This window comes from Embiotoca jacksoni, unplaced genomic scaffold (genome assembly GCF_022577435.1).
Source record: "Embiotoca jacksoni isolate LCO1_2020_lvr unplaced genomic scaffold, fEmbJac1.0.p SCAF_4, whole genome shotgun sequence".
NCBI classification, from domain to species: domain Eukaryota; kingdom Metazoa; phylum Chordata; class Actinopteri; family Embiotocidae; genus Embiotoca; species Embiotoca jacksoni.
In genome coordinates this window covers 13,555,236-13,580,559 of record NW_027185392.1, presented here as the reverse complement: position 1 = coordinate 13,580,559, position 25,324 = coordinate 13,555,236, and the positions used below count along the sequence as shown (strand labels likewise).

At 40.0% G+C, this 25,324-nt stretch overlaps 1 protein-coding gene across 1 annotated transcript; it reads right to left on the bottom strand.

Annotated features, from left to right (window-relative positions):
- Positions 1-1,835: 1,835 nt before the first annotated feature.
- herc3 (HECT and RLD domain containing E3 ubiquitin protein ligase 3) lies at positions 1,836-24,848 on the bottom strand. Its single transcript, XM_069168143.1, has 25 exons — positions 24,786-24,848; positions 22,890-23,240; positions 20,640-20,799; positions 19,284-19,360; positions 18,126-18,347; positions 17,641-17,732; positions 17,233-17,363; positions 16,201-16,352; positions 15,460-15,533; positions 14,587-14,711; positions 14,396-14,455; positions 12,549-12,660; positions 10,963-11,152; positions 9,585-9,748; positions 9,308-9,421; positions 9,037-9,060; positions 8,832-8,930; positions 8,542-8,712; positions 8,305-8,448; positions 7,960-8,126; positions 6,603-6,669; positions 6,252-6,334; positions 4,138-4,321; positions 2,374-2,476; positions 1,836-2,108 (listed from the first exon to the last, which is right to left on the bottom strand). Exons 2-25 carry the CDS (start codon positions 23,110-23,112, stop codon positions 1,900-1,902), a joined length of 3,147 nt encoding a protein of 1,048 aa, XP_069024244.1. The 5' UTR covers positions 23,113-23,240; positions 24,786-24,848; the 3' UTR covers positions 1,836-1,899.
- Positions 24,849-25,324: the final 476 nt, after the last annotated feature.

The following is a 25,324-nucleotide window of genomic DNA, read 5'->3' as shown; positions in this document are numbered from 1 at the left end:
GTTTTCCATCTGTTTCAGTGACTTGGACGTGAATTACGTGCGACCCGGTCTAAATACTGTTGGCATCCCGTTTTATGGAAAATATAGGACCCAATTAAAGTTCCTAATCGGGTTACGGGATTCAGCGTTACACCGGTTGCAGCCAAGAAACAGCAGAAATATCATTTTTACACTTTATTTTCTGTTCAGTCGAAACAAAGGATATAATCAAGTTCACCAATCAACATGTATCGTCGATTGGTGAACTTTAGAGGTGAGGGGTCTGCAGATTTTGTTCCCATTTGCTGCCGCGTTCTGCCCGCCCGCTGAGATTTGCATGTAACTCACGGGGCCGCGCGGCTACAGACAAAACTTCACCCATAAATTATCACTGTAACGATTTGGCAACCGTTTTAAAACGATGTCATCTTTTTTGTCAGGTTCTTCAACGGTGATAAATGATATGACGTCCGTAGTTTTTGAACCTTCAACATGTTTTATCGGACTCAGTATTAGCAGCATTTCTTTGATACAATTGGTCTGAAATTTACAGGTTTCCTTGATTGATCTCCAAATGTTTATGTTAGTATCAATGTTTTTACTATAATTTATTCGTTGATGTGCATTATTCAGAACTGATTGTTGCTGCCAAGTCATGCGTCCCCCATTATTTCAATTTAGATCATTATAAAATGTATGAATTCACACTGCTGAGATTAAAAGGCCCTTAGTATTTGCTGATAAAAAAAAATAAAAAAAACCATTTGATTCATATATGACCAGAAATAAAATTACAGTGTGGATGCATTACTTTTCTGAGGTGTATCTAGCAAGGTGAAGGTGATTTTGAGCAGGCATGCAGAACTCAGCACTACACAGGTTTTATTCTGAGCTAAACTAACCCTAAAATAACTTAAACTTGGCTAAGCTGCTGCTAGTTGAGGGTGGTGCAATCTTCACGGCAAGAAAGTGAATAATTGTATTTCCAAAAATGTCCTGTTAAAACTGTTGAATGACAATCAGGGCTTTTGCTTTCACTCAACAACATGCACACAGACAACATCCAGTAAAAATCCACTTTAAAAGTCAGCTTTGTGTCCGTACAGTAGTCTTTGCTGTAGAAGGCAACACTGTTGAATGCAGGTTCAAGACAAAAGTCAGCTGCTCTGTAATCCACAGCTAAACAGGACAGGGATTGTACATAATATTCACCATGTTACACTCCCCCCACCCCTCCGCCTGCCAGACTCTCGTCATTCGTCCTCTATTTTTTTTTTTTTTTTTTTTTTTTCAAAATCCGGCAGGGAGGACATGCTGGTGTCCAGATTTAAAAGGATCAGCGGGACGAACACTCCTCCCAAACATTTGGGCTGAAGATTATACTCAAAGTGCTATTTACGTACATATATACATGTTTATTTTGTCAAAAAAATAACCACTCTATTCAATAAATTAAAAGTAACGAAAAAGCAATATATTGTCTCAAAGTAAGAACATAATTCTGTAATGGTGAAAAATAGAATTTAAGGAATATAAAATACACAGCTTTGCAAAAGAAAAAGACAAAAATGAAAGGACGCAAACACCCGGAATTTTCTCAACCTTCTCCCAATTTTAGGTCCCAAAGTTTTATTGGTCATCATGCAGATTTGAGTACCAGCTGTTCAAATCTCCTCCAAATGGTCCCGGAAGGTTGAGAAACTTTAAAAGCAATAGAAATGATAATACTCTGCAATTCCAAACATTGACCTTTCCGATTCAAGATGCTTAACAATCTTGTAAGGGAGTGTGAAGAGAGTGACCTTCCTGTGTCCCCAGATTCCCCCCCCCCCCCCCCCCCCCCCCCACTTACACTCTTGTGACACTCACATGTGGGCGTATTGCTGTTAAAGTGCGTTTGAGTCTCCCCTTGAGCTCCCCTCAGACCAGGCTGAAGCCCTCGTACTGCTCCACAGCCTGAGTGAGGCGGCGTTGCAGGATCTCTTTGGTCTGGTAGCGGGGCATGTCCAGCAGGTTGTAGCAGGTGTGGGCCACCGGCAGGTAGTCCTCCTCCGCCGTGGTGGACTGGATGACGATGCGCATGCTCTCCATGCCGTGGATGGGGATGCGGTCGCTGCCGGTCAGGAACACTGCGGGAAGGACGGCGTTAAAGCACAAATGTTTCTACACTCCGGGCGTTTCAAGGAAGAGTCTGCAGTTTTCTGTATATTTCTGAGGACTTTGGGTTCACTCTTTGACACAGCATTATCACTGAATTGTTCTGGCTTTAATTAGGGCAGAGCTGTGCAGCTGCCTTTACTGTCTATTCTCAGTTTACTCCACTGTTTATAAAATGTCTGAGGGTGGGAATTAAACTGTCGTGCAGATCGAGCAGTGAGTCAATTAACCACTTACATAAGAACTGCTTCTTCTTCTCCAGAGGGAACTCGTGGAAAACCTCCCAGAACAATCTGACTGTTGGATGAGTGGCTGTGTACTCCCCTTTGTAAACGGCGTTCTGCAAAAAGAGGGGGAGAGTGTGTTGATTAAAAGCGTCTCTATGTTTTTTCGTCAGTAAACTTTCAGTTTTGGCCAGAAACATCAGTCAGTAAAGCAGAAGCCTCAAGAGTCGTGCTTACATCTATGAAGTTTCTCCATGTACGGCATTACAAATTTATAGAAATGTCTCATTTTTGACATCTTATGTAAGAGTCCCTCTTAAGTGCACACAATAAGACATGTAACACTGCCAACACATCTCTGATCACATCCAGAGTTAAAAGGTGAGCCAACTGTTATAATCAACCATATAAGTGTCTGACACATTTATCTGATTAGATATGTCATTTAAATGTGCTTTTTTTTAATTTTACATCTGGCCCACGTCAACAAATGAAAACAAGCCTTTCAGACTAACTCCGGTCCATTTACAGTTGTTTTTCTCTTTTGGTCAAATGAGTGACGGACTTTACCAAACCAAACTTTTCAAATTTGGTCTGGTCTAAATTCAAATTTGTCAAAGATGCTGGTTTATTACTAAATATCTGCCAAATAATACATTTTGACCAGCTAAGTTTAGCATGTTAGCACGCTAACATGCTAAACTGCAATGGAACACTATATGTATATATATTTAACAACAGAAGATCTAAACATAAAGTAATGCACATGGCTCAAAGGGCCGGTGCTTCATGCTTTATGAAATGAACCCATCAGTGTCATCTCTCAATCCCTTTAAAAGCCAGGTATGATTACACCTTGGATTGAACAGTGGATTTGCAAAATAGTGGGAACAAATAGTTCTCTGCAGACAAAACGGATCTGCTCGTGATGTTCACAATAGTAATCTTTCACATTGTAATCTTTTTATGTTTAATCTTTTGCATGTTTGTGTGCTGCTGCATGTCCCTATGCATTTAATAATCAGAGTGTACACGTGTTGTGCACCAACATTATGTAGGCACATATAACTCCTTTAAAATTGCACCTCTAAAATAATTGTAAAATACTGTGGCAGTGGACATGTGACTACAGCTCATTTTAAAATCAACTATGACAGCTACATGGTTGCTGGATGGGAAAATGAAAGCTGCTTTGGTCGGCGCTCGTTTCCCTCCGCACTGGATGTTACAAAGAATATTTAGTCTTGTTCATCTGAGGGAGGCATTTTCCTTCATACACTTCATACTCTGATCAAAAACTCCACACTCCTTTATTTTTCTAAACCAGAAGCGCTGACAGGACTTTCATTTAAAAAAAAAAAAAACCTCAAACTGCTGAACAAATCTTTCCAGTGAAAGTCAGCATGGTAACATGAGTCACGTGTTTCGGTCCACTGCTGTGTTGTCATGCGTTTCCTTTTTGTTGGTGAGGTGAGCGCAGTGACAAACTGGCCAGATGTCGATGATGTAAAAGTCAAATTTCCAGCTCTGTCCAGTGAAACACGATGATCATCTCATCCACAACAAACACTTGCATCGCTGGAGGGTCAAGATCTCTACTGATAAGAATGTTTGAATCCAACTATTAGGTTTGCATGTGCTGCAAAACTGAAACTACGCGGAGAGACCGCGCTGACCACGAGCAGGAAATGGTAAGTGAACGTGTCCAGAGAAATCAGTCTGCCGTGAGTCGGAGCTGTTGGGAGTCCCTGTTCAGACCTTTAAACCACACACTGACCTTCTCCATCTCCTCCCAGTTGTAGTTGTTGTTGCCGACCACCATGGCCATCAGCTCAGAGGGCTGGAACAGCAACAGGATCTCCCCTCCACACACCTTCAGGAAACCAGCGGAGAAGGCCAAGTACTGCTCGCCCACCGAGTCTGAGAACACGTAGCGCAGGTAGGCCTCCACAAACTCCTTCCTGAAACACACACGCACACACACACACGTTAAGTAAACACTCGGCTATTTAATTGGTTCCGCACAGCAGCTGCTTCCTAAAAATCAGTTTATGAGGAAAGAATCTATTCAGACTGTAAACACGCTCTTCCTCCCTCATTGGGTCTGCACCCGTGAGTGTCCACGTCATCTTCAGCTAATTCAATATTACTAAGCTCAATAGTTTAGAGCTATTGAATGTTTCTTTGCGGGCTAAGACTTTATCAACTCCTTCTTTGTTTACATCTCAGTGAGGTCTCATGGCAGAAGTCGCTCAGGTAGATTAAATCAATGATCTCTTCAACCCAGCTGCGAGTGCGTCACTATAACACGCTGTTTGTGTTTACCTGGACCACTGTTTGACTTCAACTCTGACGAAGATAGCAAAGTTTCAGAAGATTTGTTTTAAATATGTCAAGTTAAACTACAAAAAAATGTACCAGAAATACTAAATAAAACATCAGAAGAATCTATATTTTGAATATTTGAGTTATTATAGGCATTATATTGAATAGCTTCATTAAGGCACATAACCATCAACTGTGTAAAATTGTTGCATTGTTTGAAAAATGTGCCGCTTCGACTATTTCATTTGCGCAGGAAAATATTAAACTTATATCTGTAACTAAAACAGAATATATTTCTACATACATATTTGTATTACTTTGACCTTCTGTATAATAACTAACCTGAATTTTTCTATTGTGTTTTTTCATGGAAGTGTAAAAATATACTAAAAGAATAGGATGAACAAGAACAACGAAAAGACATGCAACCAACAAAACCAGTTGCACACAAGCATAAACAGCTTTGGAAAGAATTAGACATTTGAAATTAAAGGTTTGTTATCTTCAAGTGGATGAGGCACCAATGAGTTAACTTAATTCATTTAAGTTCATTTAACTTAAACTTTCTGGAAAGAATCCTTCAGTGGTGACTCCATCTTGAACCAGGGGATGTTATTCATTTTTAAGAAATCCAAGCAAGGAAACCATCACTGATTTTCCAGCTGATCCCACACAGTCAAACTGTCCTTTTGTGTAGAAGGTGATGACTTTCAGTTGTGGCCATAACATCCTGTTTAAACAGGACAAGCGTCACAAAAAGGAAGCAAGATGCTCTAAAAATCTTGTTTTATTGAGTTAACAGACATCTGTTGGTTGCAGGGGAGCAAAAACCTGTTTTGCATACAAAGAGTTTTCTCATCGAATAAACCAGCACAAAAACAGTGCGCAGACAAACACCACACCTTGAGAAACAATTCTGTAGGAAAAACAGATCGGACCTAGAAGCAACACAGCCCTGCAAACACAAACACAGAAATCACCTTTCTGACAAACTAACCTTCACTCTGAACTAACAGTCTGTGTGGTGCAGACAAGCTGAAGTCTGTGCCGACAGCAACCACAACTTTCTCTATTATTTCTGTTATTACACTTTTATATCCGAGTGTTGAGAGGATTTTACAGAAACAACTCGGGTCACTGCTGCTCTCGCCATCTGTTCAGCACCAGCAGCCAGACATGTTGACACCACCTGCCCCACAACTCTCCGAGGACTCCTCCACAACAACAGTGCGATCACTGGCACGAGGGCAAGATTAAGAAATGTAGGAATAACACAGAGTGGAACTCTACGATCAACACAGACCGTGACCTTCAGTTTAAACAAAAGGACAAGAGCTGCCAGCTGTACGAGCACGTGATAATCTGAGCGCTGGAAAAAAAATATACAGTCATCTGTTCGTCTGTCTGACAGTGTAGAGCTTTAAAATGTGATTAAAACAGGGTCATTTCAAATGGGACACAGAGCAAAGGAAGAGGCGATGAACTTATTCTCGCAAAAAACTAATCTGCTGAAATGTCGGCCTAAATTCTGGCGCAGTGGATATTTAATGTGTCGCGCTGTCGAACCTGTTGTTTGTGTCCACAGAGATGCTCTCTCCTCCGGGGACCAGCTCCTTCACTTCTGTCATCCCGTAGTTCTCTCTGGTGATCTGACATGGAAACGCAAGAGTTTGGTGGGTTTTGACATTGCAGGAGTGACCAGCAGAAGTTGTAGTTAACAGTTCGACACTTTTCGCCAACACCAACAAAAATTGTCCCTGACGAATCCGCTGTTTCCTCCAGTTTGAGTCAGGTTTATATTTAAAGAACAGCTTGCGGCTGCTTAAGCAAACAAAGTTACACATTTGTGACCATGAAAGGATTAGATCTTGAGTAGAAACGAATGGTCAGAAGTGATGAAAAAAAAATGACACTTACAGCAAAGTTGAGAAGAAACGTCTCCTCCACATCACCTCCCTCATAGTCTAGAAGTTGTTGTAGACTCCTGCAGAAAAAATAATAAACAGCACTGTTAAAATTGATCATGACAGCAGAGGAAAAACACAAGCTATCAATCTGATCAGTGAAGGATAAAACAAATCAAAAACCTGATTTAAAATCTTCATTCCTTTTATTAAAATTCCATCCTAAGCATGAATTTGAACATTTCATAAAAGACATAGCTCCTTTACTGCTAACAAATGCAGTACTAATTAACTTTATCAATAGCTGTACTATTATAGTGCATTATTTGTTTCAGCTACAGTATATCTTCAACTCTGTGGGGTTGTACCTGTTTTTCTGCCCTATAACATAGTTTAATAGGATCACCTGCCCTCTTCTGAACATGCTTGTCTTTAAAGCTGAACATCAGGATCAGCTGTTCTACAGCTCCATGAATCAGACAGATCGTGTGCACAGAAACTGTCCGATTAGACGTGAAGTGGTAACATATCAGCTAATGGAAGGAAATGACTCAGAGGGAGTGCGTGTTAGGTTTCCTGCAGAGAACATGCTGGATATTTACCACCAAGAACACAGGAAACACGGAAAGAAGATAAATGGGACGGCGAGGGAAATGTTAATTAGTCAAAGAAGACGGAGTGTTTTTGTCTTTTGATTTAAACCACAGCCACTGGACTGAAGTCACAGCACAAACGAAAAGGTCAAATGATTTAAATCAGAAACTGGAGCTGGTGTCGTGACGAGGCTGCCTTTTGTCTGTCGAGCTGCACAAAAATAAAAAATATTTAATGTTTTAAGATATTATCTCATCTTAGATTGTGTTGGCTCCGTAGCAACAGTCTGTGCAGCCGCACTTCCAGGGCATTTGTGATCGCATTCAGAGGATAATCTCTAAATCAATACTCCACTGGAGACAATTAGGCACGACGGAAACGCTGACCGTTCCTGCTCTAAACTCAATAAAGAGGTAGTCGATTTCACTGCAATCTAAAAAAAAAAACCACAGGTTATGTAAGTGAGTGACACACTTTTACATCCTGGTGACAAATCTGCAGAACGATGTTTATGTGTCAGAGCACAGAGGGATTTGGACTGTTGCTTGTTTATACTTTTTAGTTTGTGGAGTAACAAAAATTTGAATTTCTCTTTTGCTTTCTCTTCTAATGAACAAAAAAAAAACAGTTCAAGGTTTCACTTTGGAACACGATGGCTGACACACAATGTGGACATGATCAAGATAAAGTGTTTGCAACGGGCTCTCGTCTCAGAGCAAACATCTGTGCAAAAGAAAGAAGCGTGTCTTACATTACTGACAGAACCCAACAGTTACCTGGCCTCAGTGGGTGAGAGCTCTTTGAAGTCATCCAGTGTGGGTAAAACATCAAGCACCTTCTTGTAAAGAGCCAGGGGGAAGTGCAGGTCCACCACTGTGGAGTTATAGATGGCCAGACCGCAGATGATCCCGATCAGGTGGAACCAGTTCTGCTCTACAAAACACTGCAGGTGCACAGGAAGATTATCTCACTATGGCCTGTCCTTGAGATTTATTTTGACAAAACTACTGTTTCCATGGTCAAGAATCAATATTCATGAAGTGAAAACATGTTTCGCCTCCTAAATTTCAAGGTTGAAGCGGAGGAAGTAAAGCATGTGAACTCAGTTCAGTCTGGCTTACTTTGTCTGAGAACCACAGCAGGTTGGACTCTTTGTAATGAGTGAACATCCCATAAACAGGATCCATCAGCTCCTTTAACAGCAGCAGGAAGAACTCTTTAGTCACTCCGCCTGCGTCTACGGCCTCCTCTCCATCGAAGATCACCTGCAGGGAGGAAGGACTAGTTTAGAGGGGTGACAAAACATAAAGTGGAAATCACGTGTTTTCTTTTGATTAAAGTACACAAATCAAAGTTACCTTGAGTGGTTTCTTGAGGTCCACATCAGAGTACATGGTGAGCTCACGTAGAGTGTCACTTACTAAATGGTTCCTGCGCACATGGAGCACCAGGTAAGGATTCCTAGCGAGGTGTGGTTCCAGCGTGAGCAACATAAAGACATTGTGTAGGTTTGCACCGCTTACTGCCATCTTGTCGACGGACACATGTAGAGATGGGAGATGATAAATTAGGTCACGTTAACTGAGAACAATTACATTACTGTGTTGTTGGTCTCACTGTATGAAATACAAAAAAAAAACACAGATACCTGCATTTGCAGTTCAGCATCTGTTTGCAGCATGGTTGTCTTGGCTTGGGCATTCAGTATGAACGGGTAGGCACATAGGTTCACTGAGGGAAAGTCACTCTGCAGGGAGAAGAAGACTGATGTATATCACACTATCAACATAAAATGAACCAAATAGAAATGTTTATTACTTTGAGGGCTGAAGTTCAATATTTAAAACACCTACCTGCGACGGGGATGATCCCGTTTTCTAGAAACCAAAATGAGAGGGAGAGAAGAGACATGACTTGAAATCAAAAAGTGAAGCAGCAGCATAGAAATAAGATTTAAAAATGTGCAACGAGATATAGAAGCCTGTCTGTGTGAGAGAGACAGCCGCCCGGTACAGGCATTCATGACTGTAACTCCGCACTGATCCCAGATGAGCTGTGTGTGAAACACCTGGAGGTGTCATACAACAAACAAAGAGGACATTGGCAGAGACTGTCAGTACTCACAATATCGGCTTTGCTCAGAAACCATTTGAGGTAGTCTTCCTGGATGTCCACGAGGCTGGTGATGTCAGATATATAAAAGTGGTTGTACTCTACGTGGTGAGCCTTTAAGTTCACCTGGTGAGAAGAAACAAACTCAAGGAAACATCACAGCTCACAGTCCACTGCAGATTACCAAGAACCATCTGAGCAGCAGCGCAAACATTTCCTGCTCTGTGCTGAGGAACAATGCAGAGCTGCTGGCCTGTTTACAGGAGCAGCAGGTGACCTTTGTGGGTACCTTGTGGAGTTTCTCCAGCAGCCTCAGCGTGGCAAGAAAGTAGTTCTCATAGAACACGGGTACGAGCAGCGTCTTGCCTCCGGTTAACATGAACACCACGATGCTCTTGTACATGTCCACCATTCTGGTGAACACACTGTCGTCCACAAAACACCACCAGTTGTCTGCAAGGACAGAGAGAAGATTTGCATTAATAATACATTTAAACTTAATAATATTTTGGTTAGCACAAATTACTCTGTGTGGCAGTTTCTTCATTAGCCTGTCAGTATTTTGGAAAACTCAGACTACACTATGTGGTAAACGTTTTATGCATGAACACTATTAGCATGCAGTATCTGCACATAGGCAATATGAAAACTGAAAAACCTAAAACTTTGCTGACTCAGCATAAAAAACAGAATACAAAAAAAGTCAAATTCACGAGGTGTGTGTTCGTCTCAAGTAAGCAAAGTTTTGATGTCATTTCGACAGTTTTGACCAAACTGTATGTGTACACTTTAGGCAAAAATTTAGCTTCAGAGATGAATTGGGATTTATTTGTTTGTCTACTGCACTTTGTGGTAAGCATAGGTGTTCCTTAGATTTTGGAACAACAGGTGAAACCCCCTCCCTGCGACACCTTCCCAACATTCGAATGAATTCTTCTGCCGGATCTGCGTCAGCATTAAATTCACGCAGTGATTAGTCAGGTGTGCCTAGCTAAAAAAAAGAAACCCGGGACTAAACTTCTGGTTTAAGCTTTTTGGCATTCTTCACACAAAAGTCACTTTTTGTATCATTTCTGCAACACCATATATGCCTTTGAGGAGCGACTGTAAAAAAGTGTTATCCAGATTTGCATGGATCATTGTGCCTACCAATATATAATTATCTATCTCATCAATGCACTAAAACAACTGCTCTGAACCAACGGAAAAAGCATCTAATCAAACAACAGTTGTGAGATTAAACTGTGTGCTTTCGATAAAACAAAGACTGAAGTTAGTCCAGAATAGAATCACAAACCTTTTCTTTTGGTATTTACTCCTCTTACTGGAAAACCTCTGGAGCAGTTGCCAACTGAACTTTACCTCTAATTTTCCCGATCATCAATATTGACTGCAGTAATGCATAATCAGTAAGGCTCTACTGTTTGGAGAAGCTGTGCACTCCTGAAAACATGTTCTTGTTTGTTGTTGTGTTTTTATCTGTTCCTGAGATAACTGACCAATCACAGGTGATTGTGATGAAGACAGGGACGTGTTGTAGATGTCGACCTCAGAGTCAGGCGGCGTGACATCACATGGTGTCGCTGAGTTTGACATGATTATTAGCTCCTAAAGGCCATTTTGACTGGTGTAAAAAAAATTCTAGTAAGTGCATGAAAATATGATACCCAATACTTTGCTCGGGTTGGCGTCTAGCCGCAGAATGGCCATCGCCAGGGGTATAGTGAGGCGGATGTAGTTCTTGGAGTCCTGCAGGGCTGGGTACTCAGACAAGATGAGGTAGATCCTCATGGCCTCGACGTCAGGGGGGGAGCGCAGCAGCTGAGGGATCAACAGACTCTCAAAACTCTTGGTGGCCTGAACGACAGAGAAAGGACACAGATACCAAACTGTATTTATAGTTTTAATTATACAGCGCAGACATTCAATATTTATTGTTGTACAGAGAATAGTATTTGAATGTACTTTTCTGTTTTACTGTATGTTTTACAGCTAAACGTATTTATCAGTAAACCAGACACGTCTGTGGGATATTTTCCAGTTTCAACACAAGTCAGATCCAGCAGGCAGCAGGAGAAAATTATCAGTCCCTAAATTTCGGGACAGGCTTTTAGAGGTTGGGAATGTGGCCTCGGTCTGCACACAGATTATAAATCATGTTGGGTTTAGTCGTTACTTTAGTGTTCGAGGTTAGGGGATGATTCAGTTCTGCATTTTGTCATAGGTCTGTCGTAGATTTTGAGAGTACATGATGTACTTTCAAAACAAACCCGACTTTCACATATGACGTGGATGTTTTTCATACCGAGAACTAACTGTATTACACCCAAATGTTTCATCCTTTATCTGCGTCATTACGGAGCCAAACACCAAAACTGTTACACATCTTCGCTACAAAGACTAAAAGGATTTCCACTAATTTAAGAAGATTAAGTTTTCTTTTTGGTCACGCAGGAGCAGTTAACATATGAATAAATAAACATAAATAAATATATTTGTTATGGTGAATGAGTTCACCAAGAGCCGCCTACTTAAACATCCAGCAGACACAGAGCAACATTCACATGATGTTGTGATTGTGTCCACCTGATGAACTACATCCAACAATTTCTCTCCTCTCAGCCCTGTTTTGTCCTTGTCTGCCTCTATAGTTGTCAAATGCTTCACAGTTTACACCAAATCTGGATGTTGTCTGTTGTTTGATGCTGAACAGGTAGAGCACAGTGGATTTAACAGGGAAGTTGTTTCCATTATTTCTTCCTTCAAAACAGCGTTGTTTTACTTGAACAGTAGTGGATCTAGTGTCTGAAAGACAAACCACAACTTTCATCAGTAAGGGGCCTTATGAACGAGTATCAAATGTTGATGTCCTTGGAATACAGGAAACTGGGGTTGGACGTTAAAGAAGAAAATTAAATTAGAATAGATTAAATTTTTTGTCATAGTGCCAGTACAGGTACAAAGCCAATGAAATGCAGTTGCCATCTAACGAGAAGTGCAAAGACAGTTTTATTTACAGATAAATGCAAGCTCAATAGGATATGTTATAGGATGCTATATCTTATAATCCAAACCTAAATCGGTGAGTCTGTGGTTTATGTTCAAAAGAGATGTCGGCTGTAATTGCTCAAGCGAACACACAGGGAAAAATAATTATAAAAATAAATTAACCCAGTTTCGCTGAAACACTGAGCCTCTCAATGTGCAACAATGTTAATATAAACACATTTATGAACACTCAGTGAGACCGTACCTGCTCCAGAAGTCCAGAGAAGGCCGGTTTGCCGAGAGTCTCAAAAAGCATTCTGACAGAGTTGAGATCGATGCCAGGGATCTTTGGGTTGGTTTTGAAGTGTGTATCATCGCTGAGGAAGCAGACAAACGTATGATTGATTTGTCAGTGATCACTAATGGGATAAAAATAGGTTCAAACTCAGACTCAGAGGACTTGTGGTTAAGCCTTAATGTAAAGGTGCTTTGGATTAAAGGCGAATATATTCCAACCGGGAAGGTCAGCTGTGAGTCAAGTTCACTGACATGTAGGTGTGCACACAAGCAACGGTTAGGTATACACACACCCTGAATGTACTTAAGTCAATCCCTAAGCAGATCTCTGGGAGCCGGGGTAGTAACAGATAAACACACCCGCTGCATCGCCTCAAACAAAAGCCAACAAAACCCTGAGGCCAACTATTTCCAGTGTAAGCCTTCACGTTCTTACAGCACGGGTTTCATTTAGTCATGACACAAACACATCGGCTCTGGTCCTAAAGAGACTGTTTGCAAAACAGAAAACCTCACTGCAGATAGCACAGTTGACGTGCTATAAACTGTGAGTCACTAAATACAAAATTATGGAAGTTCTCTGAGTTTAAAGAACTATATGAGCACTTCTGGGTCCCAAATGTGACACTAACACAAAGAAAAAGGCTGCACTTCCTGCACAATTAACAACTGCAGCAAATCAAAAAGCCAACTTACAAATACTGAGTGTATTATATTGTAACAAGAGCTGCAACTATTAACTATTTTCATTATTAGTTATTCTGCAGATTATTTCCTCATATTATTGTTTGTTGGAAAATAATAATAATCATAATAATAAAAATTAAAAAAAAGCTTGTTATAATTTCCTAAAATAAATACAGATTTAGTCTTAATTCAGGAAATTTCCCAAAACCATGTACTTGTACAGTTCAATTAAACACATTATAAGTTCCCTTTCAAACGATTAAAAAAAGAGTTAATTAGAAAAAACAATACGGTGTTTCTTATTCTTCTTGTTAACGATTCTTGCAAACTTGGTTGTTTCCATTATCGATTGAGCTGTTGATTGTTTTTATTAGGAGCAATAATGGCTTGGTTAAAATAGCTATTGAATGTTTGCTCATTGCTGAATTGTCCAGTGTTTGATTTCAGCCACAAAGCCACAACTGTGTATTTACTTTGTTTTGGTTATGCTGTTTGCATATGATTAACTACAGCAGCAACCAATCATTATTTCTGTTATCCATTAATGACGTTTTCAAATCCCTCATTTAAGGCAGCCAAAAGTCAAAGTTTTAAGAAGCTGTGCAGAACAATTGATTGGTTACAAAAAATAAATCAATCACAGTCAATGATCCTTCTTCTCTTTCACATGTACAACTCACTTCAGGAGAAACCTGGCTGACATGCTCAATAGTTCCTGGTGAGTTTCAGGTGTTTCATCATTAAGTACTTTACGGTATCTGTCTGTGCTCCACCCTGTTGACCTCCACAGCTCGTTCCCACAACAAGATAAGTATCTGCTGATGAGTGACACCTACATGCAGGCTGATGGTCAAAGAATCTGGATGTCACTAATCAAACAGCATCTTTTTCAGCCCTGATTATCAGCATGTTTTACTGGATAAAGTGACCTACAGTGAGTTCACAAGAATCCAGCTTGCCACCAGGAGAGTTAAAAAGTTAGAAAGTTAACTTCAGTGTTTTCTGGTTGCCTTCCACCATTTAAACCTTTGCATTAAGACGACATGTAAACGTGCTGTGAAACAAAGGCTGACTACACTGCCTGTGTAATTTCTTACAAGTGTTTGGTTGCAGATGAAGTTTGTGTACCTTTGGTCCAAGAAGCTGGCGTTCCAACACGCCGTCGAGGAGAGCTGAATTATGATGTCACTGCAAAGGAAAATATAAAACATTACAGTCAAAAAAAAAAATATGTACAGGCAGTCTATCAAAATGCATATCCACTACAATATATATAATAATATATTTGAAATTGTAATACATTTTTAATGCTGACTTACTTTGTGACACTCGAGTCTGTGCTGTACATCAGTTTTAACCGCCATGAATTTAACCTTTCATAATTGATTGGGGAGAGGCTTTTACTGATGTCAATCACTCTGAAGTCTTCTGCAGCGGCAGAGCTCTGCAGAGAAGAAGAGAAACAGAGGCAACGTAACAGCACGCTCAAACACGCTCTGTCTGGGTTCTGTCTTGTTTCCTCAGTGAATATTAAATAAATCAACCACGCCTGATGTCTGAATATTTTCCTGGGGTTTGTGGCTGAAGCTGAGTGCTTTACATCTTTGTCAGTGTACAAGTCGTTTGAAAGCTTCAGAGCTGAGACATAACTGACACCTTGTGGTGAATCACTGAAACTGATAGAAAATCTTCTCTGTTGGGAGTTTAAATACACACATTTTTTAATGTGACTATTTAGAATAATTCAGCATATTTTGCAGTTGCTTTAATCACATTATTTAGGCAAACCGTACTGATTGTAACATCAGAGAGTAAGGAGTATACATGTGTGTGTTTATATATGTGCCTGGTTTAATTATGGGAATACAAATTTAAACTTAAAAAAAAAAGTTAAAAGTTAAAAATCTGAATTAGGCTAATAGTATAAACATATTTTAGATATCTTTAGTTCTCTCTGCATGGCCCATTACACAAAAATGTACACAATAAATTCCAAATGAAATGGTACAACTGAAAATGACTCTATCCTACTAATATACGGTATTTTAATAATTGTACTCTAAAAAAGACTAAAAAACGCAAAAACGGCAGGTAGTGATGACAGTAACATGCTGTCATGAAATGTAAAGACATATTTAAGATCAACTGATGCAAAAAAAAAAAGAGAGAGAGTTATTACAATCTTCACCTACCTGCTCAGTAGAGTACAATAAGAAACTGTGGTCTCCTCCGCAGATGATTTTGGTCACTGTAAATTGTTTTAATTCTAATAAAGAAAAGAAACAGGGAAATTGAAAATTATAAAACATTGAATCAAATAGTCAGTTATCATATCTATAATAATTAGAGCCTGACAGTTTATCAGTTGAGTGCTTTTATTGGCCGATATTGGCCTATCACAGATATATCAGTACTGGTGTCCATGTTTTACAATTTCAAAACTAATGTTTTTAACAGAACATGATACAGAAAAAGATACTTTAAATTAGAAATTAATGTATTTGTGATTTTTTTTTTTTTTTTTTTTTTTAATTAATTGTTATTTATGATTATTAAATTCCCAGTTGGGCGGAACAGTGGTGCAGTGGTTATCACAGTCTGGCCTTTCTGTGTGCAGTTTGCATGTTCTCCCTGTGCCTGCGTGGGTTCTCTCTGGGTAACCTTAGGGGTGAATGGTCTTTGTTTCTGTCTGTCTATGTGTTCGCCCTGTGATGGACTGGCGACCTGTCACTTTGCCCAAAGTGAGCTGGGATATTCTTAATTCCCAGCCGGCCAGACCCTCTACACTGAAAGGTAAAGGTAAAGGTAAAAATGCAAACAGGGAACACGTCTAACCAAACAGAAAATTGCGTCAAGTTGTTGTCAGGCATTGTTTTTAAAAAGCCATTATACCCACTATCAGATATAGACTCATCAGCAAGTGTTCTGCTTACCTCTTCTGTGGTAATTTCCCGTCAGAAAACTGGCCTTTACAGGAAACGGGCTTCTGGCGTCCCCCAGTATTCCTGTGCCCAGCTGGCCGTGGCTGTTACAACCAAACGAATACACCACGCCAGAGGACGGCACAAACGCCAACGTGTGGTGCCTGGCAGAAGGAAAAAGTCAAATTTATGATGCAGTGATGTACGAACAAACTCAAGTTTATCATATTGACAGTCAAATCTGTTACAATCATCATATGATAAAATATAACTTTGTGATTTTACATTTTCAGTTTTGATTAGTTAATTTGTGCTGTTGGGAGGCATTATAATCGGAAGATAAGCTGGATAAGTATCATAGCTAATGTCTTAAAGGTCCACTATGGAGGATTTAGGGGGATCTATTAGTAGAAATGGGATATAATATTCATAATTATGTTTTCACTAGTGTATAATCACTGGAAAGAAAGAATCTTTGTTTTCATTAGCTTCAAATGAGCTCCTTTTATCTACAGGGAGTGGGTACTCGTCTATGGAGTGCCGTGTTACATCGCCATGTTTCTACAGTAGCCCAGAAGGGACAAACCAAACACCAGCTCTACAGAGGGCCTTCACTGTTTTTTACAGCCACCATAGATTCTCTATGGGCTTGTTAGGGGAAGGTAAGGTGAGGGGTGTTCAGTTTGTTGCAATATGCAACTTCCTCACCAGATGTCACTACAACCAACACACTGCCTCTTTAACCTCTTAGTCACAAGCCGCCTTGAAGGTTTTCAATTAAAACATTTTTGAGAGATGTTTCCAATTTTCTGTCCCCCTCAGGTCGATATGGACAAAATGGTAAAAACACAGCACCATCACAACCTACACCCTTGGAAAGGAACTTGGCACTAAATGAGCAGCTCAACAAAGACTCAACAAATGAGACTCAACAAAGTTAAAGGTTCGTGAATATAGAATTTACAATAGGGCTGCTGCATTGGGTTGCAGCAGATTGGACAGGTGTACCAAATAAAAATGGGGCAAGTTTAGAACAGACGGCACCTGCCACAGGCGATCTGGGACACCTCAGTACCCATGAGCTCCAGCACTCGTCTCGGTAAGAGCTCATTATTAGTGGAGGCATGACCCAGCTGACCCCATGAGCCGTCACCGAACGTAAACAAGCCGCCGTCCTGCCAGAGAGACGGTACAGTGTTAACACGGTTTACTATTTTTGAGATTGAAACTATTGGCATGGCTTCAGAGTAAGTCAAAATAAAATATTCTTGTCATGGACAAAACTTAAAGCACACATGTCAGGTGGTGGATTAACATTAGATAGAAATAAGATTTACTTTTTATTTGTGCAGTGGTAGAGGAAAATGTTAAAACAACAGAATACTGTGATTAGATACTGGAAAATGTGTTGACAGCTGTAAAGCACAGAAGACCGTTCAGCAGGATTCATACCTTTGTGAGGGCTGCTGTATGTTCATTTCCACAGCTGATGTAAACAACTTTTTGAGATCTCAAAAACTTGATGTGGCACGGGACAGCGCGGTCTGAGGAAGTGAAAATAAACACGCAAGAAATTTCACACACCTTCTAGTTTGATGTGTTTCCTCAAATGAATGGCACTTGGGGGAACACTGGTTCTTCTGTATTTGAACCTAGCATCGCAGCGGCAAGCTAACTATACATTTACTGTTCAATAGGTAATCATTTAATTGCACCAAGTAAAACAAATAAAAATAAATTTAGTGTTGGCATACAATGTTTCTACAGGGGTCTCTTGTCTAATACAGTCACCTATGACTACTGAAAATACTGTAAGTAGTGTAAGCAATGTTAAATAAACATATGTGCAATACATGAGAAGCCCTACACTGTACCGTTATAACATCATGTATTTTTAATGGCAGTGTGCACGTTTGTTCCAGCCAGATGATGATTACCTTGTTTATCATTGAGACCCAGTTGTCCAGCTCTGTTTTTGCCCCAGCCGAATACAGCTCCGGACAAAGAGAGTGCAAAACTGTGATCTCCTCCAGCAGTAATCTGCGCCAGAGGAATTCCTGCCAGGGACTTCAGAGGATGAGGAAACAGCTTGCTGGGCTCTCCTTTCCCCAGGCCGAGCTGGCCGCTGGTGTTCTGGCCCCACGTGAACAGCTGGCCATCTGAGGGGTAGAGGACACATAGAACGCGTACGTCCACATCAATACCTGCCACAAAGTACAGGCTAAACATGAGTTTTGTAAGGTGAGTATCTGGATCTACTACACTGTATGTCTCTTACTCCAACACCAAACCTTTTTTCTAACCTCAAACATCTCCAATCCTGAAAAAACTGGACATAGCGAGTTTTACTTTATACCTTAACCTAACTATCTCAAGGCTTACGCCCAAATATATTAGTAGTGCCAAAAAAACTACAACCTCTCAGGCTATCAGGTAGGTCACAGCACCCATAATCCTGTTGGAGTCCATCAATTCACAAAAACAAGCCTAACTTTCTCAAAAAAACAACCACTGTCATGTCAGTGTCATTTTCAAGAAGGTAAGGTCTAATATTTGATAAAAAAAAAAACAATTTGAACAAAAACACTCAATTCCTACATTTCCCACAATGCAACAGCCTCTCTCATTAGCCTCTCCCTGCCTGGCAACCCACATATTTAAAACTCCACATGCCCAGTTTGCAAGGTGGGCTTTCTGATTAAATGTTTATGCCTCCAGAGTCCGAGCAGAGATACAACAACCGTAATGGTGGTGGCCGACACTTCTTCGTCGCTGCCTCACACGCTCGCCCTCAAGGAGGAGTGTGCTGTCACTTCTTTACCACCCATCTAGATGCTTCAAATATAAGGCCTTCATTGGACTGAATCATCCTCATTTGTTTTTTTATATTCCACCCTCAACTCAACCCAGAGTTCACCGTATCAAACATGAGTTGGGATAAATTACATAACACAACACTGTCTGCCTGAAGTGAGTTTGACAGGCTTTTCTGGTGCCATGCAGTTCAGCCAGATGAGGACACATGCAGTGTGTGGACACAAGATTCATGATGTGAACAGTGCTGGTGTGTTATGAGTATATTGTGTCTCTCACACCTCTAGAAAGTGCGATGCAGTGCTGGTTCCCACACATTACTTGGGAGATGCGATGGTCACACAGTCGTTTGACCAACCTGAGAAAATAGGAAAAACATTTGTTTATCAATCCCAAAAAAAAAATTCCACATCATAAATATTTCTCATACCAATACCAATAGTCTGGGATTAAGCAGGTTTTACATATATATGATAGTCACACTAAGTAAAACTTGAGTATCAAATAAGGGGTATATACGGATCTTAAACATCAGTTATCAGTGGGCTGTTGTGTTTAACCATGAAGCAGACAGTATTTTGTGCGTGTATATGGATATGCCTTTCTGATAAGTCTCCTCTTCGGTGTCTTCCAAGTCTTCCTTGTTGGTCTTTGATTCCTTATTTAAACTTTCAATAAAATGTTCATTACAAAATGAAATTAATATCCAACACCATAATTTATTAAGATTACAATGAAGACATTTTTTAACTAAAAAAAACAGCTACTCATTGCTCACTCTGGTCAGTAAACCACAAATCAGTGTAAAACCAGTTTCTTCTGTTTTAATTAGTAATGAGGAGGTGTCATTAAATGCTACCATGGAAACACAGCTATCATTTTTGGATGCAGGTACACCGACATACAGGATCTGTCCCCGTACCCACACTTGCATGTTCACGAGCCTACAGGTAGTAGCCAAGTATGTCCCACATCAAAAAAATGCCAACACAGTCCACCCACACTTGATACACATTTTCCTAATACCAAAAGCTGTACGCAGAGTCTCCACAGCCTATTGCCGGTTGTTTAGGGGATCAACTATAATCAATAGACATAAGGAATTTGAAGCTTATGGCCTGTTGGATTAAACATGATTAATATTCATGTCCAAACACACAGTTATGACAGAACCTCCACAGATCATTTGATAGCAACAATCTATTCTTTGTCATGTCAAGATAAAAATTAAATATCATATCTTTTAAACTTTACAAAACAAGATTTGATGTCCTTTTTTATACATATATATATATATATATATATATATATATATATATATACAGAACCTACATACTTTTCGGGAAATCAATTACATTCTCAGGTCCTAAATCTGTGTTTTTGTAACTTGATACTATTGATATTTCAACAGGTCATTTTAGCTTGATGTACAGTATTTGTATGTGCATTAGTTGTGTGATGCCCATTACCAACAGTGTTCTGATAAACCACATGTTTGCGGTCTTAATAGGCACTCTTAACTGTGGCAATTACTGGAAATATGTCACACAAGAAGGCCGTGGATGACTTGCAAATACTATCAGTGTGGGTGTTTCTGTCCTGTCAGGCTGAAAGCTTTGACGGCTCGCACCAGTCACCTTGGGATTCGAACGGCCGCCTCTGCAGTCCCCAGCCCCAGCTGTCCCCCTTCACCGGCTCCCCAGGCAAACACCTGACCTTGCTCGTTCACCGCCATCGAATGGGCTTGACCACAGGTTAGCATTGTTATCTTCTGAGTATCCAGGGCCCCGACCAATTCTGTAAAGAGAAGGGAGACATCATGAGACAACAGCAGAGATAAGTTTTTCTACAAAAACAAAAAAAGATACTGGAAGTATGTACAGCCTTGATTTTAGAACGTGGGTACTGTATTCAGTCACATTTACAGATTTCTGATTTTCAAGCTGCCTTGGCAAGCACAAGTCAGTTGTAAAGGTACAAAATTCTAATTGTGAGTCATATTTATTTTCTGATCTGTTAAAGTAGAGCTCATTCAATGTTCCCTAACGAACCCAACCCATGTAAGGCATTTAGCTTGATATTCTATCCCCTCAACAATCTTTTCAACAGCCCACGTTTCAACAGGACGTGTTGTATGTAACACCTGAGATTCAGATCCAATGGGAACTTATTGTACACCATAAAAAAAATAAACTGAGTCATCTATGTATTCAGCTGCACTCAGAACTGCAGTAGGAAGTCTGTGTGAGGAGGATATGTGGAGCAGAAACTGCGCAATTAGTACACTAGTTTTCTGTGTGGTTTCCTGCTGTAGTGCAGGTTTATCAAAAGTTAACTGAGTTAGACATATTACAAATACACAGTAAAGTTATTATTGTGGTTTCGAGTGAGATTACAGAAGGATTTAGTACACTTGCACAGCAATCTACCTTTTTGTAGGCTTACATATAAATGTGAATACATAATCAGGTGAACATACCTGATGGAAGCCTTCTAAGCAAGACATAATTATGTTAAGTGAGTCCAAATGTTTATGCAGTGTGTGGGTTACGGTCGAGGCGGTTTCTTCTCCTACTTGTCACAAAGGCTTTTTAGGTATGGAAGTACTTTCTTTCTACCAGGTCTGTTTATTTGCTGAAGGCCCAAAGCTTCTTGTGTTTATCCATTGTTGCTACAGGTTCACCCACATACCTACAGAAAGTATCAGAAAACAAACTTCCACCCACATGATACACGTTACAGACCTAACGCTTCCCTTTTGACTAAAATGTGTGCATACTGACACATGGAGATGTTTTCAGTTTTATGTCAAATTCACTTTAAGCTGCACAAACGCAGTTGAATAAAACACAAATGTTGAGAAATAAAACGTATTATGTTGCCACATTGTTACTGAGTATCTTTGTTGATGTATTGTGGATCTTCAGTCATCCAGGTTGTGTAGCAGATGTAAAATCAAAACAGCAACTGGACTTGTTAACACCTGCATGAGGCATTTCAATGCACATTCAGGAAATGAATTCAGTTTTACACAAAGAGGATCAAGGATTTCAGTCAGTATGTTGAGATATTCGCTTTTATAAGATATTCTTCCTTCTATCTCTGACAACCACAACACATCCAGTTGTATTTTTTTTTTGTAGCAGCTATTTCACTTTATTATTTCTTTATGTCTGGATTACGACAGCAAGGTCAGCAATATGAAAGCTAAAGTCTGTCACTGAGTGACGGTGTGATAAGGTTACACCATTGGTCCGCTGAATCCCGTGTGACTGACTGTGGCTGGTGCTAGATTGGATCAGTTGGAGGGATGCTAGACTGTGATTGTGTTTTACGTTGTGGGAGGATTAAGGTTAGGAACAGGGTTAGGTACCAGCTGATTGAAATTGAAACTTAAAATCACAGCAGCATACAGTTCGGAGCGTGCGTCTCACCAGTTGATCCAATCTAGCCCCAACCTTTCATTATTGGTCGGCCAAATTCAGCAACTCCCTGTATCTATTTCAAATTAAAAGCCTTAATTTCAAATTAAAAGCCCTGTATCATTTCATACATGGTCCAACCATATACTAGGCTTTAATTTAGTATGATTCATCACATTTAGTTTGAGATTCAAATTAAAAAGTTTTAGAAATTAAGCCATATTTATCATTAATAACTACATCACTATCTGAACAGAATAAAATGCTACATTTTTATTAGGCCATTGTTTGAGTTACCACTAATACAGCCAGATTTAAATAAATCATGTCAGGGTCACCCACATTCTCAAACATGTTTGGTAACTTTTCCACAAACACCTTAGCAGAGCTGCAGGGTGGTGCGACACGCAATCTGTCATCATTAACCAGAGGTCACTTAATCTGGTGTCCGCCCTCATGGCTTACCTGGCGAATTCCCTGCTTTGTCGTGGCCAAGTTGCCCACAGCTGCTAGACCCACATGTGTACACACTGCCGTCATGCAGCAGGAACATTGTGTGTTGCCCACCACAGGCGACATTTTTCAGTCCCCTATCACTGAACACGGGACAGTTCCTTGGCTCAAACACAGGGTTCCTCTCCACACCAATACCCAACTGCCCGTCCTTGGCGTTTCCCCAACTCAGCATGTTGGTGAAGGGACAGGAAATGAGCACCAATCTGAAGAGGCAGAGAGAGTGACGGCCAGATGGAGAAAGGCAATAACGTTCAAGCTTGAGAGCAGGCCCGCTTTCTCCTCTTCATGTAAATTCCAACCCTTGAAGAGACAAAACAAGCATGATTGTGTCATCTCTCTTCTTTAGGAATACACACTGATCACTGAGCTCCATGTGTGAATCCTGATTATGTTCCAAGAAAGAAGCAAGCAAGGGTTTAGAGGTGTGTGTGGCTGCGTGAGAGTGATCTAAGCACAAAGACAGCGGAGCAGGCAGTGTGTTTAAATAAACACTGTCTGTGTAATCCTGGCTTAAGCAGCTCCAAGCGGTCCCGCCTTAATGTCCATCCACTTGCAGCACATGCATGTTACTGACTGAGTTAGCCAAAGATAATAAACAAAATAGAATAGCATTGAATAAACACATATCTCAAGGCAGAAACAGAGAGGAGAAAGAGATCACATAAAACCATCCTGTAAATGTCATACACTGTAAATGATTGCACGGAAAACACTCCATGACCATGACTTTATTCCATAAACAAAATAATAATTCTGGTGTGATTACCCACATTATGTTGTCAGGTTGTTGGGTACTCCTCGCAAAAAAATAATTCAGTCTAATACAACAGTTCTTCATTTTAGAGACCAAACAATTGATCAAGAATGTGATTAGTTTGTGTTTTTGCTGAAACTTAATATTAAAAAAGAAAAGGGCAGACAAAACATTTTGAAACAAATCTCAGTATTTTGGTATTTTATTTGTTCTTAACCATATTTTGTTCCGGCTAATTGACTGAAAATGTTAAAGTTCACTTAATTGTTCCTTGTAATTCCTAATCGTGGCGACACTACACATGATTAACTCTGTACTGATCATGTGTTAACATGTCAATTATTATTACAATTAAAGTGTACATGCAGACCCACACTGTAAAAAAAAAAAAATCTAGCAATGCACACATTCACAATTGTATGACAGCATGGTGTCTCATTCTCTTTATCCTTTATATTATGTGCATTTTATGATCACTCTCTTGATGTTTTTGACTGCATACTCGACTGATTGATCTCCACAGGAATCCCAACGCCCTTGTACATCGGTTCACATGAATAAACTCTATTAGCTCAGCAGCACTGGTATTATTACTACAACTCAATACAACTCAATATCACAGCAAACTACAGTCTCCAAAACGGCCATATAGCTGCTACGTTGAATTCCTAGGAGACTATTTTAATATGTGTTTATTACATGTGGGCTTTTATTATAAATAAACACTGAAATCTGAATCGGCTGGATGTGAAGTCAGCCAGCAGCTTTGTTTAGCTGCACTGTATGTGGACTGTAATCGTTCAGCTTTGCAACGTTACGTTATCTTGCTTTCCATTAAACGCAGTCTTCAGCCGTAAATATCTCCAAATGACATTTAACTAAATTAGTTTAGTTGCCAACACCAGACGGCTGGGTGACCCACACAAGTCATCATAGTTAAAAGCTAACTAACCTTAGCAGGCTAAAGCTGCGCTGACTGTCAGTCTGATGGCTGAACACATAAACCCGGAGGTTACGTTTGGACAAACGTAAGCCAAACTGTGTTGTGATAAAAAAAGCAGGCTGGTGCAGTATTAAAACGGGGTGTTTACCTTGATAGATGCATCCTGAATTTTGGGCGTCTGGTTTCGGTGCAGCAGCTCGCAAAACAAACGAGGAAATGCACAGCTGCCTACGTCACCAAACGTTAGCGTCAGGGAAAATACGATTGGCCCACCGAACAGGAAGTACAGGTTGGTATCAACAAATTCCATGACCCAGCACATATTGTCGTTTTAATTATATTTTAGGCCAATCTGGGAATTATTTTTCAAATGTTTCTCACTATATCACATTGTTTACTTTGATAGCAGGTAAAAAAACAAATTTAAATTTTTTTTTTTTTTTTTAAATGCCTCCACTGCAACTGCTTTTCAGCAGCTGCTTAACTTGAGGAGATCAATTTTTAATGCCTTCACTTATTTTTACCACTCCATGCTTTCAATTATTTAGCATTGTGGATTTGTCGTTTTCAGAGACTGGTTAAAAATATCATTGTTACAAAATCAGCCCCTGACATTAAATACATATTTATACCAAATACAGCCTATACACCGATCAGCAACAACATTAAAACCCCTGACATGTGAAG

Coding starts and splice junctions, on each gene's coding strand:
- herc3 (XM_069168143.1), bottom strand. CDS start 23,112: ATGCTGAGTTGGGGAAACGCCAAGGACGGGCAGTTGGGTATTGGTGTG. Junction 19,361..20,639: donor GCGGCCGTTCGAATCCCAAG/GTGACTGGTGCG, acceptor CTATTTTCTCAG/GTTGGTCAAACGACTGTGTG. Junction 18,348..19,283: donor CTGCATCGCACTTTCTAGAG/GTGTGAGAGACA, acceptor TCTACCCCTCAG/ATGGCCAGCTGTTCACGTGG.